This window comes from Ranitomeya variabilis, chromosome 4, assembly GCF_051348905.1.
Source record: "Ranitomeya variabilis isolate aRanVar5 chromosome 4, aRanVar5.hap1, whole genome shotgun sequence".
Lineage (NCBI taxonomy): Eukaryota > Metazoa > Chordata > Amphibia > Anura > Dendrobatidae > Ranitomeya > Ranitomeya variabilis.
Genome location: NC_135235.1, coordinates 251331468 through 251346864, shown reverse-complemented (window position 1 = coordinate 251346864; position 15397 = coordinate 251331468). Strand labels below are relative to the sequence as shown.

The window sequence follows — 15397 nt, the reverse complement described above, 5'->3', positions numbered from 1 at the left end:
TTTGTGACTTGCAGATTTCAATCTACATTGTTAATTCTTTCAGCGTTTTTGCTGCAGATTTCACCAATATTAATGAGCGGGGAAAATCTGCAGCAAGAATGCAAATGAAAAATGCATTTATTATACTCTGCGTTTTCCTGCCAAAAGATGGAGAAACTTCTGCACCAAATGCTTAATGCGTGCTCAGACCCCTAGAGTCTCACAGCTGGGGGTTTGTTACTATAGGGTTCGGTGTAGACAATCTCTTGTGACCTTGCACATCAGCAGTCTCCGCAGTCCTGGCCTTTGTTATAGTGTGTCAGCGCAGACTGGATACAATAGATACCATATACTTTAAACTGTAGTGTGCTCTGACCGCAGCCATTCTTGTGGCTTGGAGGGAAAAATAATTTTATTTTTTTATTTTTAGAAAATTGTAACAAAAGAAAGTGGAAACTGCAGCCGATGTATCACTTGTGAGGTTTTTAATTCATTTTATTCCATTTCTGCCTTTTCTGGTTTCATTTTTTTGGCATTTTTTGCACGTTCGCCATTATGGGCAAAGTTTGGAGCTTGTGAATATTTTTGACTGATGCATTAATTGTACATGGAATTAGTTGCTAAATTTTTGCACAAAAGGCCTCCAACACCTCGGCTGAACTTTTTAATTCAAATTTTATGACATTTTATCCGGACATAGAACTTTTTGAGCTAAAAAGTTACACAAAAGCATTAAAAGTTACACAAAAGCATTAAAACAAAAATATAACAGCCTAATGGTGAGGAAAGGAAATGTGGTTATGAGAAAAGTATTACAGCTTCAGATCCATCAAGTCTATTACCTGCACTGCCTCCCCTCTTGGACCCCCCCCCCCCCCCCCATCAGCTGAGCACAGGAGTCGGGACCCCCTCCCCCACCATCAGCTGAGCGCAGGAGTCGGGACCCCCTCCCCCACCATCAGCTGAGCGCAGGGGTCAGGACCCCCTTCACCCACTGAGCCCAGGAGTCAGGACCCCCTTCCCCTCCACCCACTGAGTGCAGGAGTCAGAACCCCCTCCCCCATCAGCGGAGCGCAGGACCCCCTCCACCCGCTGAGCGCCGGAGTCAGGATCCCCTCCCCCATCAGCTGAGCACAGGAGTCAGGACCCCATCAGCTGAGCGCAGGAGTCAGGACCCCCTCCCCCCATCAGCTGAGTGCAGGGGCCAGAAACACCCCACCCCCTCATCAGCTGAGTGCAGGAACCAGGACCCCCTCCCTTCATCAGCTGAGCGCAGGGGCCAGAAACACCTCACCCCCTCATCAGCTGAGTGCAGGAGCCAGGATGCCTCTCACCCCCCAACCTCAATAAACACCATAAGAAGATGCACACCGTGCAGTACGTTACTTTGTACCCACCGCGGGGAGAGAAGCTGCAGAGCTGCTAATGTCCGGCACCACCCCCGAGGAGCGCACTTGCGCTCGCTGCTGCTCTGTGTTGGCTCTTTGTTCTCGGAGCCGTGAGTTTGCCGCTCCTTGTTCCAGCGTCACTTCCTTTTTCTGCTCCATTTATTTCTTTTTGAAGTACTCGGCCACAGACGCCGTCCTCTTGACCCCTGCAAAGAAGCATCCACATCATATCCAGCTGCACACCTTCCACTGCTGCCAAACTACAACTCCCAGCATGTGTGGGGACTTGGGGGTTGTACTTTAATGGCAGCTGGTGACCTCACATTGGAGATTTCTGTCGTCGACAATCATGTCTGTGAATTTAAAGGGGTTTTCCGTCTAGAAAGTTGTTGCACTTTATTTGTAGACCAGCCATGTGCTTGCTGTAAGTGAACATGGACGGTGTGGCCTCCAGTCATCAGGTGCTGCAGGGCTTGTACAGTGTGAGCAGATCTAGGGCACTGCAGCTCCCCTAGCTCTGAATGTTGCCCTTCACTGACAGCAAGCAGAGATATTTAACATGCTGAAGAAGCCGAGACACCCCACCACTGATGACTTGTACTGTGTAATGTATGTCATTGTGGAGAAGCCCGTTAAATGCACATACGGATGTTTGAGCAGAGCTGCAGTTCCGTTTCTATGTGTCAGTTTCTGGATTATAGAAACCTGTGTGTCCACAGATCCCGGCCCAAGCTTGTACACAGCAGGCAGTCTAAACAAGCAGAGCTGCAGTGTAAGGGTATGTGTCCACGGTCAGGATGGCCGGCGGTATCGCCGGAGCGGCGAAGCCCCGCCCCTTTTCTGGGACGCGATGATGCCGGATGTGTTAACTGTACACATCCGGGATCATCGCACCCTCGCATAGCGCCCTGTGATATTACTTGCGGCGACGCAGCGTCGCCGCAGGTAGCACGGACGTCGCCGCAGGTAGCACGGACATGCTGCGATCTGAAAAGACGCGCAGCATGTCCGGAGTCGCAGGGAAGTCGGATGCGTGTTTCCACGCATAGTGGACACGGGATTTCATAAAATCCCCTCCACTATGCTGGAACATCTGGACGCTGCATGTTTGACGCTGCAGCTCTGCGCAGCGTCAAACAAGCAGCGTTTACTGACCGTGGACACATACCCTAAAGCATGAGGGAGTGAGACAATAGAAGGGATCAGACCCCACCAGTCGGTGCAGCCGTGGTGGAGTCGCCCATCTTTGCTGCGTCCTTTATTCCATCTGTCCGGTCTCCTGAACCTGTTCTCACCCTTTTTCTTGCTGGGGCTTTGTGGTCCGTCGTTCCCCGACCTTCGGGCGTACGCAGCCTTCATGCGTTGGATGTTTCGCTTGCTCACTGTCTCATGCTCCACTATGGGCTTGGGGTAGTCCTTCCCGATGATGCAGCCGGCGCGCTCCTGCACGCTGCGGGGGGATTTCCACGGCTCGTATATGTACTCAGCTGGGAACTTCCTCAATATCGGCAAATATTTCCTGCAGGATGGAAGCGGGAGAGCGATCAGTGGCTCCGCTGTGCGATGACACAAACCATCCCGCAATGAACCAGACACTGCACCAGCAGGGGGTGTCAAGCAGGCGCCCTCTCACCACCTTACAAACGTGTAGTGATGGGCACACGTTCAGACGTGGTTGATGGGCACACAGGGTTTGGCTGAGTCATGGCCTAAGAACCTTCATTGTGGAAGTACATTTTAAGTAGCCGCACTGCAGTTAAGGTCGCAGTCACACTTGCAAGTTCAATGTGAGAATCTCTCGCATCAATACCCGCTGCTGCCGCCGGTTCTCGGTACGGAGTGTGCGGATACATGTATGTCTATGCAGCCCGGTGCTGCCGCCGGTTCTCGGTACAGTGTGCGGATACATGTATGTCTATGCAGCCCGGTGCTGCCGCCGGTTCTCGGTACAGAGTGTGCGGATACATGTAGGTCTATGCAGCCCGGTGCTGCCGCCGGTTCTCGGTACAGAGTGTGCGGATACATGTATGTCTATGCAGCCCGGTGCTGCCGCCGGTTCTCGGTACAGAGTGTGCGGATACATGTATGTCTATGCAGCCCGGTGCTGCCGCCGGTTCTCGGTACAGAGTGTGCGGATACATGTATGTCTATGCAGCCCGGTGCTGCCGCCGGTTCTCGGTACAGAGTGTGCGGATACATGTATGTCTATGCAGCCCAGTGCTGCCGCCGGTTCTCGGTACAGAGTGTGCGGATACATGTATGTCTATGCAGCCCGGTGCTGCCGCCGGTTCTCGGTACGGAGTGTGCGGATACATGTATGTCTATGCAGCCCGGTGCTGCCGCCGGTTCTCGGTACAGAGTGTGCGGATACATGTATGTCTATGCAGCCCGGTGCTGCCGCCGGTTCTCGGTACGGAGTGTGCGGATACATGTATGTCTATGCAGCCCGGTGCTGCCGCCGGTTCTCGGTACAGAGTGTGCGGATACATGTATGTCTATGCAGCCCGGTGCTGCCGCCGGTTCTCGGTACAGAGTGTGCCGATACATGTATGTCTATGCAGCCCGGTGCTGCCGCCGGTTCTCCGGTACAGAGTGTGCGGATACATGTATGTCTATGCAGCCCGGTGCTGCCGCCGGTTCTCCGGTACGCAGTGCGCGGATATATGTATATCTATGCAGCCGCACGCTCCGGTCCCCAGTGCCAGGTATTGATGCGAGAGATACACGATAGTTTCTCTCATTGAACTCGCCAGTGTGAACCCCGGCCTTAGGTGTGGTGAGCTCAGTGCCCAGACCTCGGCCCTCAGGCTGCGCGCTCCTGGATTTGTATGTTATGCAGTCATTGCAGCTTGCACCTGTTCACATTATATGGAGGTGCTGGTCAGGTTTTTTATTTTTACAGTATTTACAACAGATTTTTCTGCACCAAAAATCAGATTGTTGGCAGGAAAACCCCATGGACAGTGCGAACATTTTTACGGGTCTGTCTTGTTTTTTTTCCATTCATTTTATTGAGTGAAAAATGCTGAAAGAATTGTGGCTGCAGGTGCGAAAAATCATTTTGAGGCCGGGGTCACACATGCGTGTTTTACGGACGTAAGAGCGCAGAAACTACGTCCGTAAAACTCACATTACATACGGCACAATTATTCTCAATGGGGCTGCTCCTATCAGCCGTATATTACGGATCCGTAATATACGGCTTTCTACGGCCGTACAAAATCGCAGCATGCTGCGTTTGTCAGCGTATTGCGCAAAAAAATCACCAATGAAAGTCTATGGGGGCGAGAAAAATACGGATTCCACACGGACCAGCAGTGTGACTTGCGAGAAATACGCAGCGCTGTTAGTGAAAAGTCGGTAATTCAATTGCCGGCTTTTCATTTCTCCTTCCCAAACCCGACATGATATGAGACATGGTTTACATACAGTAAACCATCTCATATCCCCATTTTTTTTGCATATTCCACACTACTAATGTTAGTAGTGTGTATGTGCAAAATTTCAGCGCTGTAGCTACTAAAATAAAGGGTTAAAAGGCGGAAAAAATTGGCGTGGGCTCCCGCGCAATTTTCTCCGCCAGAATGGTAAAGCCAGTGACTGACGGCAGATATTAATAGCCAGGAGAGGGTCCATGGTTCTTGGCCCCCCCGTGGCTAAAAACATCTGCCCCCAGCCACCCCAGAAAAGGCACATCTGGAAGATGCGCCTATTCTGGCACTTGGCCACTCTCTTCCCACTCCCCTGTAGTGGTGGGATATGGGGTAATGAAGGGTTAATGCCACCTTGCTATTGTAAGGTGACATGAAGCCAGATTAATAATGGAGAGGCGTCAATTATGACACCTATCCATTATTAATCCAATTGTCTGAAAAGGGTTAAAAAACACACACACACACGTACGTTATTTAAAAGTATTTTAATGCAATAAACAGCGGTTGTTTTAATAATTTATTGCTCTCTCAATCCATCAGCAACACCCTCGCTTGGAAAAATAATAAACGCACAAGATACATACCTTCTGATGTCCTATCACGTCCAACGAGGTAATCCATCTGAAGGGGTTAACTAATATTACAGGCAGGAGCTGCGATAAACCACTCGCTCGTGCCTGTAATCCCCGGGTGCTGAAAGGAAAGCAGTGATCTATACTTACATTGAGTCGCAGTGATGCGCCCCCTGCTGGATGTTCTCATGAACTGCAACCTGGGAACTTTTTCCCACGCTCCAGGTCATATGAGGACATCCACCAGGGGGCGCATCACCGCGACTGAAGGAAATGTAGGTCAATGACCTACATTTCATTCATTCGCCGGGGATTACAGGCACTGAGCACAGCTGCATTAGCAGGGCTCCTGCCTGTAAAATATTTTAACCCCTTTAGATGGATTACCTCGTGGGACGTGACGGTTCAGCTGAGGGTATGTATCTTGTGCGTTTATTATTTTTCCAAGCGAGGGTGTTGCTGATGGATTGAGAGAGCAATAAATTATTAAAACAACCGCTGTGTTTATTTCATTAAAATACTTTTAAATCGTGTGTGTGTGTGTGTGTTTTTTCATCCTTTCATACAATTGGATTAATAATGGATAGGTGACATAATTGACGACTCTCCATTATTAATCTGGCTTAATGTCACCTTACAATAGCAAGGTGACATTAACCATTCATTACCCCATATCCCACCGCTACAGGGAGTGGGAAGAGAGTGGCCAAGTGCCAGAATAGGCGCATCTTCCAGATGTGCCTTTTCTGGGGTGGCTGGGGGCAGATGTTTGTAGCCAGGGGGGGGCCAATAACCATGGACCCTCTCTAGGCTATTAATATCTGCCCTCAGTCACTGGCTTTACCATTCTGGCGGAGAAAATTGTGCGGGAGCCCACGCCAATTTTTTCCGCCATTTAACCCTTTATTTTAGCAGCTACAGCGCTGAAATTTTGCACATACACACTACTAACAGTAGTAGTGTGGAATATGCAAAAAAAATGGGGATATGAGATGGTTTACTGTATGTAAACCATGTCTCATATCATGTCGGGTTTGTGCAGGAGAAATGAAAAGCCGGCAATTGAATTACCGACTTTTCACAGATATCGCGCTGAATGAAATCTAAATACAGAATATTTATATATGTGTCTCAATGACATATATATATAGATATACATACTGTATATATGTTTTCCCGAACATTTGAGCACATAAATCCATTAGATGTCGGTTTTGCAAGCCTGCGCGAAAATCTCGCAGTACGGATGCCATACGGATTACATACGGAGGATGCCATGCGCAAAATACGCTGACACACCCTGACTACGGATCAATATTTTGGGAACATTTCTCCGTATTACGGCCGTAGTACGGACGTATAATACGTGGCGTATTGTCTTACGCCAAGTGTGACCCCAGCCTGAAGGTTAAAGTCTGCAAGAAACAAATCAGCAGCGAGGGCCGAGCTCAGACGTCTCGTTCACTTTCATGTTACTGTAAAGTGCAGCGTGTGAACGAGCCCTTAAAGGGATTTTCCAGTTTTGTGTTACCATTCAGAGTGATACTGTACACTGACAGCAAGCAGAGATCTAAATGGCGAGACGCTGAGGTCTTCTTAGCAGGTGATTCGGCGCTCACTTTATGTAATCTCCATTTTTGTCAGTTTTCTTCCCAAACGCCACCGGAGAGTATACACGGAAGAAGCGGTGGAAGAAGGCGCTGGCGGAGAGCCACAGCCAGTTCCCAGCGTTCAGCGACCAGTCCGCGTCCAGCAGCAGCTCCTCAAAAACCTGCGGGTGGAGAACACGGCGTCAGCGGCCCCGACCATCACTCCCATCAGATCACCCACACATTGCCGCCATCTCTCTGACCTTCTGACCTTCCTCCCACGATATCCACAGATCTCCACGAGTCAGGAAACAGGCGACGGCGTGCCGAGCAAGATGGTGGATCCAGCCCTCAGTCCTCAGCTGCGTCATGATGGCGTCTATGAAGGGGAAACCAGTCCTGGCCTGAGGGAGGTCGGACACGGTCATCACCAAGCAGCCTGGACACATGAGCTGACACTCTACAGTACATATGTGAGAACTGGTCACCGGGCCGTACTTATGTGCCGGTATCAGTCTGCGGTAGTCGGGGAATGCTGGGGGTAGTAGTTCTACCCAAGCTGGAGCCACAGGAGGCAGATCAGTGTGACAGACTGCAGTGAGGCATGAGCCTGCAGCACCATCCCCCTCCTCCCCCACGTCACTCACTTCTCTCCAGGCTTCCAGATATTCCTTATTCTCATCCCAATCCACCTGCACGCACACAGAGTTTCCCACCATCTTGTCAAAGTTGGGTATCCCTGCCCCCGCGGTGTAGTAGAACTCGCGCCACAGAAGCTGACCGTGGAGTGACACCGGTGGAGACGAGTGCTTCCTCTGCAGAAGGAGAAGATGGAAAAACGATCAAGATGAGGCAGAAACGGGGGGGGCGAGAGAAGGGGAGGTGGGAAAAAGCGGGAAGGAGCGAGGCGGCAGAAAGGAGGGGAGGGAGCAAGGCAGCAGAAACGGGGGAGGGAGGGAGGCGGCAAAAATTGTGGTGGAGGGAGCGAGGCGGCAAAGGGGTGCAATGGAAGAGTCCTGTGGTCCCCAGAACCCATATAGTGGCTATAGAATTGACATCTTACCCCGTGGTAGATCTCCACCAGTCTCCAGTAGAAGACCCGTGCAGACAGACACCCAAACTTCACGTAGGGGCTCAGCACCGTCGTACTGGGTGTCAGACTATTGGGTTCAGTGTCCGGTTTCTTGAAGTTACATACCCAGACCTGAGAGCAAGCAACAACCAATCACCAATCGGCTTATATCCGTCTGATCCGATCGTCATAGACGTCTCCTCACCGTCCTCCTCATGTGAAGGTCCAGCCGCCGCAGCGCCTCGCTCTCTCCCCCGGGGTACAGGTGAGGTCCCAGTTTGCTGGGGTCTTGTCCCAGCTCTTGTAATGTGGGAATCCCGTAAATCTCCTCGTATGACGACTTCCATGGTGTGTGACAATCTAAAAAGAAGTGGGTCAGGTAGTGATGACCCCATTCCTCTGCCCCCATAGGCTCAGATCAGTGCCCTAAAGACACGGAGACCCTCAGTCTGTACCTCTCATGTTTTCGTCAGTAGGTGCTGGACACGGACGCTTTGGAGCACCTATGGAGGACAGGACGGTTTGCAGGCGGACGTAGGTTAGAGGTGGCTTGCCATTGTTTTCAGCAATCACTCTGCAGGAAGAAGAAATAATGAAAGTGAATATGACGGCACAGAAAGAGCAGAGATAAATGGTACAGGGTCCGTCCCTCCGTCTGCTTCCCTCCCACACCCACCCCTCCGCATGGTACAGAGGCCGTCCCTCCTGCACCCACCTCACCGCATGGTACAGAGGCCGTCCCTCCCGCACCCACCTCTCCGCATGGTACAGGGGCCGTCCCTCCCGCACCCACCTCTCCGCATGGTACAGGGGCCGTCCCTCCTGCACCCACCTCTCTGCATGGTACAGAGGCCGTCCCTCCCGCAACCACCTGTCCGCATGGTACAAGGGCCGTCCCTCCCGCAACCACCTGTCCGCATGGTACAAGGGCCGTCCCTCCCGCACCCACCTGTCCGCATGGTACAGGGGCCGTCCCTCCCGCACCCACCTGTCTGCATGGAACAAGGGCCATCTCTCCCGCACCCACCTCTCCACATGGTACAGGGGCCGTCCCTCCAACACCCACCTGTCCGCATGGTACAGGGGCCGTCCCTCCAACACCCACCTCTCCACATGGTACAGGGGCCGTCCCTCCCGCATTGTACACGGGCTGTCCCTCCTGCGCCCACCTCTCCGCATTGTACAGGGGTCATCCCTACCAAACCCACCTGTCCGCAGGGCCGGCACCCACTTGTCAGCATAGTACAGGGGCCGTCCCTCAGGCATCCATCTGTCCGCATGGTACAGGGGCCGTCCCTCCCAAACCCTCCTGCCTGCAGGGCCGGCACCCACCTGTCTGCATGGTACAGGGGCCGTCCCTCCCGCACCCACCTGTCCGCATGGTACAGGGGCCGTCCCTCCCACACCCACCTCTCTGCATGGTACAGAGGCCGTCCCTCCCTCACCCACCTCTCCGCATGGTAGAGGGGCCGTCCCTCCCGCACCCACCTCTCCACATGGTACAGGGGCCATCCCTCCCGCACCCACCTCTCCACATGGAACAGGGGCTGTCCCTCCCGCACCCACCTGTCAGCATGGTACAGGGGCCGTCCCTCCCGCATCGTACACGGGCTGTCCCTCCTGCGCCCACCTCTCCGCATTGTACAGGGGTCATCCTTACCAAACCCACCTGTTTGCAGGGCCGGCACCCACTTGTCCGCATGGTACAGGGGCTGTCCCTCCCGCACCCACCTCTCTGCATGGTACAGGAGCCATCCCTCCCAAACCCACCTGTCCGCAGGGCCGGCACCCACCTGTCCGCATGGTACAGGGGCCGTCCCTCCCGCACCCACCTCTTCACATCGTACAGAGGCCGTCTCTCCCGCACCCACCTTTCTGCATGGTACAGAGGTCGTCCCTCCCGCACCCACCTTTCTGCATGGTAAAGAGGCCGTCCCTCCCGCACCCACCTCTCCGCATAGTACAGAGGCCGTCTCTCCCTCACCCACCTCTCTGCATGGTACAGGGGCCGTCCCTCCCGCACCCACCTCTCCGCATGGTACAGAGGCCGTCTCTCCCGCACCCACCTTTCTGCATGGTACAGAGGCCGTCCCTCCCGCACCCACCTTTCTGCATGGTAAAGAGGCCGTCCCTCCCGCACCCACCTCTCCGCATAGTACAGAGGCCGTCCCTCCCTCACCCACCTCTCTGCATGGTACAGGAGCCATCCTTCCCAAACCCACCTGTCTGCAGGGCCAGCACCCACCTGTCCGCATGGCACAGGGGCCATCCCTCCCGCACCCACCTCTTCGCATCGTACAGAGGCCGTCCCTCCCGCACCCACCTTTCTGCATGGTACAGAGGCCGTCCCTCCCGCACCCACCTTTCTGCATGGTAAAGAGGCCGTTCCTCCCGCACCCACCTTTCTGCATGGTAAAGAGGCCGTCCCTCTGCACCCACCACTCCGCATAGTACAGAGGCTGTCTCTCCCTCACCCACCTGTCCGCATGGTACAGGGGCTGTCCCTCCCGCACCCACCTCTCCGCATGGTACAGGGGCCGTCCCTCCCGCACCCACCTCTCCGCATGGTCCAGGGGCCGTCCCTCCCTCACCCACCTCTCCGCATGGTCCAGGGGCCGTCCCTCCCGCACCCACCTCTCCGCACTGTACAGGGGCCGTCCCTCCCGCACCCACCTCTCTGCATTGTACAGGGGCCGTCCCTCCCGCACCCACCTCTCCGCATTGTACAGGGGCCGTCCCTCCTGCACCCACCTCTCCGCATGGTACAGAGGCCGTCCCTCCCGCACCCACCTCTCCGCATGGTACAGGGGCAGTTCCTCCCGCACCCACCAAGGGGCTGTCCCTCCCGCACCCACCTGTTCGCATGGTACAGGGGCCATCCCTCCCGCACCCACCTCTCCACATGGTACAGGGGCCGTCCCCCCCGCACCCACCTGTCCGCATCGTACAGGAGCCGTCTCTGCCAAACCCACCTGTCCGCAGGGCCGGCACCCACCTGTCCGCATTGTACAGGGGGCATCCGTCCCGCACCCACCTCTTCGCATGGTACAGAGGCCGTCCCTCCCACACCCACCTCTCCGCATGGTACAGAGGCCGTCCCTCCCGCACCCACCTGTCTGCATGGTACAGGGGCCGTCCCTCCCGTACCCACCTCTCCCCAAGGTACAGGGGCCGTCCCTCCCGCACCCACCTGTCCGCATGGTACAGGAGCCATCCCTCCCAAACCCATCTGTCCACAGGGCCGGCACCCACCTGTCCGCATGGTACAGGGGCCGTCCCTCCCGCACCCACCTCTCCGCATGGTACAGAGGCCGTCCCTCACCCACCTCTCCGCATGGAACAGGGGCCGTCCCTCCCGCACCCACCTCTCTGCATGGTACAGAGGCCGTCCCTCCCGCACCCACCTCTTCACATGGTACAAAGGCCGTCCCTCCCTCACCCACCTCTCTGCATGGTACAGAGGCCGTCCCTCCCTCACCCACCTCTCTGCATGGTACAGGAGCCGTCCCTCCCGCACCCACCTCTCCGCATGGTACAGGGGCCGTCCCTCCCGCACCCACCTCTCCGCATGGTACAGGGGCCGCCCTCCCACACCCACCTGTCCGCATGGTACAGGGGCCGTCCCTCCCACACCCACCTCTCCACATTGTACAGGGGGGGGGCCGTCCCTCCTGCACCCACCTGTCCGCATCGTACAGGGTGTTGGACACCTTCTGGATGACCTCCACGTTGTGCTCGGCCGCCAGCTTCTCCACCTCGGCATCCCGCTGCCTTGAGTATGGCTCGGTGTCCACCTCAAACGTCAGGCGCGTCACCTTCCACTTCTTGAAAAGCTGCGGGAAAACTTCTGCCGGTTTTCCTCTTACCACAAACAACCTGCACAGAAATAATCAGCCCCCATAAAGGACAAGCTCCGCCCAGGAGCCCACAGTGTAACCCACCCCATCTGTACCTGGAGTTGATCCTCTTCAGGTTTTCATCCAGATCTTTCAGGGACTCGATGAGGAATCTCCAGCGGTTCACGCTGACTCTCATGTTCTTAGGGAACCAGGGATCCAGAATAAAGATGGGGTGCAGCTCGTCACAGTCCCTCATGGCAGCCAGCAGGGCCGGGTTATCATGGAGGCGCAGCCCCTTCCTGAACCAGTGGATGGAGCGGTGTGTCGGCATGGTGGCTGCACAGAAAGAAGGAGAAGAAAAGTAGTCAGTAGTAGAGGATGCTGGGGTGACAGTACAGTGTGGGGTCGGTAGGTGCAGTGTGGGGTCAGTATATGCAGTGTGGGGTCAGTATATGCAGTGTGGGGTCGGTAGGTGCTGGGGGTGACGTTGCAGTGTGGGGTCGGTAGATGCTGGGGCTGACGGTGCAGTGTGGGGGTCGGTAGGTGCAGTGTGGGGTCGGTAGATGCTGGGGGTGACGGTGCAGTGTGGGGTCTGTAGATGCAGTGTGGGGTCGGTAGATGCTGGGGGTGACGGCGCAGTGTGGGGTCGGTAGATGCTGGGGGTGACGGCGCAGTGTGGGGTCGGTAGATGCTGGGGGTGACGGCGCAGTGTGGGGTCGGTAGATGCTGGGGGTGACGGCGCAGTGTGGGGTCGGTAGATGCTGGGGGTGACGGCGCAGTGTGGGGTCGGTAGATGCTGGGGGTGACGGCGCAGTGTGGGGTCCGGTAGATGCAGTGTGGGGTCGGTAGATACTGGGGGTGATGGTGCAGTGTGGGGTCCGGTAGATGCAGTGAGGGGTCGGTAGATGCTGGGGGTGACGGCGCAGTGTGGGGTCGGTAGATGCTGGGGGTGACGGCGCAGTGTGGGGTCGGTAGATGCTGGGGGTGACGGCGCAGTGTGGGGTCGGTAGATGCTGGGGGTGACGGCGCAGTGTGGGGTCGGTAGATGCTGGGGGTGACGGCGCAGTGTGGGGTCGGTAGATGCTGGGGGTGACGGCGCAGTGTGGGGTCGGTAGATGCTGGGGGTGACAGCGTAGTGTGGGGTCGGTAGATGCTGGGGGTGATGGCGCAGTGTGGGGTCCGGTAGATGCAGTGTGGGGTCGGTAGATACTGGGGGTGATGGTGCAGTGTGGGGTCGGTAGGTGCTGGGGGTGACGGTGCAGTGTGGGGTCGGTAGGTGCTGGGGCTGACGGTGCAGTGTGGGGTCGGTAGGTGCAGTGTGGGGTCAGTAGATGCTGGGGGTGACAGTGCAGTGAGGGGTCAGTAGATGCTGGGGGTGATGGTGCAGTGTGGGGTCGGTAGATGCTGGGGGTGACAGTGCAGTGAGGGGTCGGTAGATGCTGGGGGTGACGGTGCAGTGAGGGGTTGGTAGATGCTGGGGCTGACGGTGCAGTGTGTGGTCGGTAGATGCTGGGGCTGATGGTGCAGTGTGGGGTCGGTAGGTGCTGGGGGTGACGTTGCAGTGTGGGGTCGGTAGATGCTGGGGCTGACGGTGCAGTGTGGGGGTCGGTAGATGCAGTGTGGGGTCGGTAGATACTGTGGGTGATGGTGCAGTGTGGGGTCGGTAGGTGCTGGGGCTGATGATGCAGTGTGGGGTCGGTAGATGCTGGGGCTGACGGTACAGTGTGGGGTCGGTAGATGCTGGGGGTGACAGTGCAGTGTGGGGTCGGTAGGTGCATTGTGGGGTCAGTAGATGCTTGGGGTGACAGTGCAGTGAGGGGTCGGTAGATGCTGGGGGTGACAGTGCAGTGAGGGGTCGGTAGATGCTGGGGGTGACAGTGCAGTGAGGGATCGGTAGATGCTGGGGGTGATGGTGCAGTGTGGGGTCGGTAGATGCTGGGGGTGATGGTGCAGTGTGGGGTCAGTAGATGCTGGGGGTGATGGTGCAGTGTGGGGTCGGTAGATGCAGTGTGGGGTCGGTAGATGCTGGGGGTGACGGTGCAGTGTGGGGTCGGTAGGTGCAGTGTGGGGTCGGTAAATGCTGGGGGTGACGGTGCACTGCGGGGTCGGTAAACGCTGGGGGTGACGGTGCACTGCGGGGTCGGTAGGTGCAGTGTGGGGTCGGTACCTACTTTTTCCTCTCCGGGTCTCGGTTACATCACTCTGTAAGAAAAGTTACACAACGTTCCATGTGGGGGGAGGAGCTACCGCCGGAAAGACCAATAAGAAAGCGCCACTGTGGCCACGCCCCCATCCAGTAACCCTTTATGGGGCACAAGTGACGGGATCCTAGAACCGATGTCGGCCGATGTGATCGCTGTCGGCCACGGACGAGAAGCTTCTGCAGCTTTTTAATGCATTTTTGTGTCCGTCCTGTAAACTATTCACAAATCATACTGGGGCGCGAAGCCTGATGGATAAAATACCCAAAGCTACCCTTGACCCTGACAGCCAGGACCGATGCCCCCAAATGTTCTGAACACCCCAGGAAATAGAGAAATGTGCTGAGGCTCCCAGAACCCCCAAAATGTTATCTGATGCAACCCGGACACACTGTGACTCCAACCATACTGTGACCCTGGTCATACTGTTTTATGTGTGACCCCGGTCATACTGTGACCCCGACACAGGGATGTGTGACCCCGGCCGTACCGTGACCCCAACCATACTGTGACCCCGGTCATACTGTGATGTGTGACACCGGCCATACTGTGACCCCGACACAGGGATGTGTGACCCCGGCCGTACCATGACCCCAACCATACTGTGACCCCGGTCATACTGTGATGTGTGACACCGGCCATACTGTGACCCCGACACAGGGATGTGTGACCCCGGCCGTACCGTGACCCCAACCATACTGTGACCCCGGTCATACTGTGATGTGTGACACCGGCCATACTGTGACCCCGACACAGGGATGTGTGACCCCGGCCGTACCGTGACCCCAACCATACTGTGACCCCGGTCATACTGTGATGTGTGACCCCTTCCATACTGTGACCCCGACACAGGGATGTGTGAACCCGGCCACACTGTGACCCCGACACAGGGATGTGTGAACCCGGCCGTACCGTGACCCCAACCATACTGTGACCCCGACACAGGGACGTGTGACCCCGACACAGGGATGTGTGAATCCGGCCGTACTGTGACCCCAACACAGGGACGTGTGAACCCGGCCATACTGTGACCCCGACACAGGGACGTGTGACCCCGACACAGGGATGTGTGAATCCGGCCGTACTGTGACCCCAACACAGGGACGTGTGAACCCGGCCATACTGTGACCCCGACACAGGGACGTGTGAACCCGGCCGTATCGTGACCCTGACACAGGGACATGTGAACCCGGCCATACTGTGACCCCGACACAGGGATGTGTGAACCCGGCCATACTGTGACCCCGACACAGGGATGTGTGAACCAGGCCGTATCGTGACCCCAACCATACTGTGACCCCGGCCTTACTGTGACCCCGACAC

General features: G+C 56.2%; 1 protein-coding gene across 1 annotated transcript; it reads right to left on the bottom strand.

Annotated features, from left to right (window-relative positions):
- Nucleotides 1–449: 449 nt before the first annotated feature.
- On the bottom strand, nucleotides 450–14238 carry LOC143764164 (cryptochrome-1-like). Its single transcript, XM_077249454.1, has 11 exons — nucleotides 14045–14238; nucleotides 11987–12209; nucleotides 11716–11910; nucleotides 8490–8608; nucleotides 8240–8394; nucleotides 8026–8166; nucleotides 7610–7777; nucleotides 7226–7366; nucleotides 6993–7144; nucleotides 2663–2886; nucleotides 450–1573 (listed from the first exon to the last, which is right to left on the bottom strand). Exons 2-11 carry the CDS (start codon nucleotides 12202–12204, stop codon nucleotides 1527–1529), a joined length of 1560 nt encoding a protein of 519 aa, XP_077105569.1. The 5' UTR covers nucleotides 12205–12209; nucleotides 14045–14238; the 3' UTR covers nucleotides 450–1526.
- Nucleotides 14239–15397: the final 1159 nt, after the last annotated feature.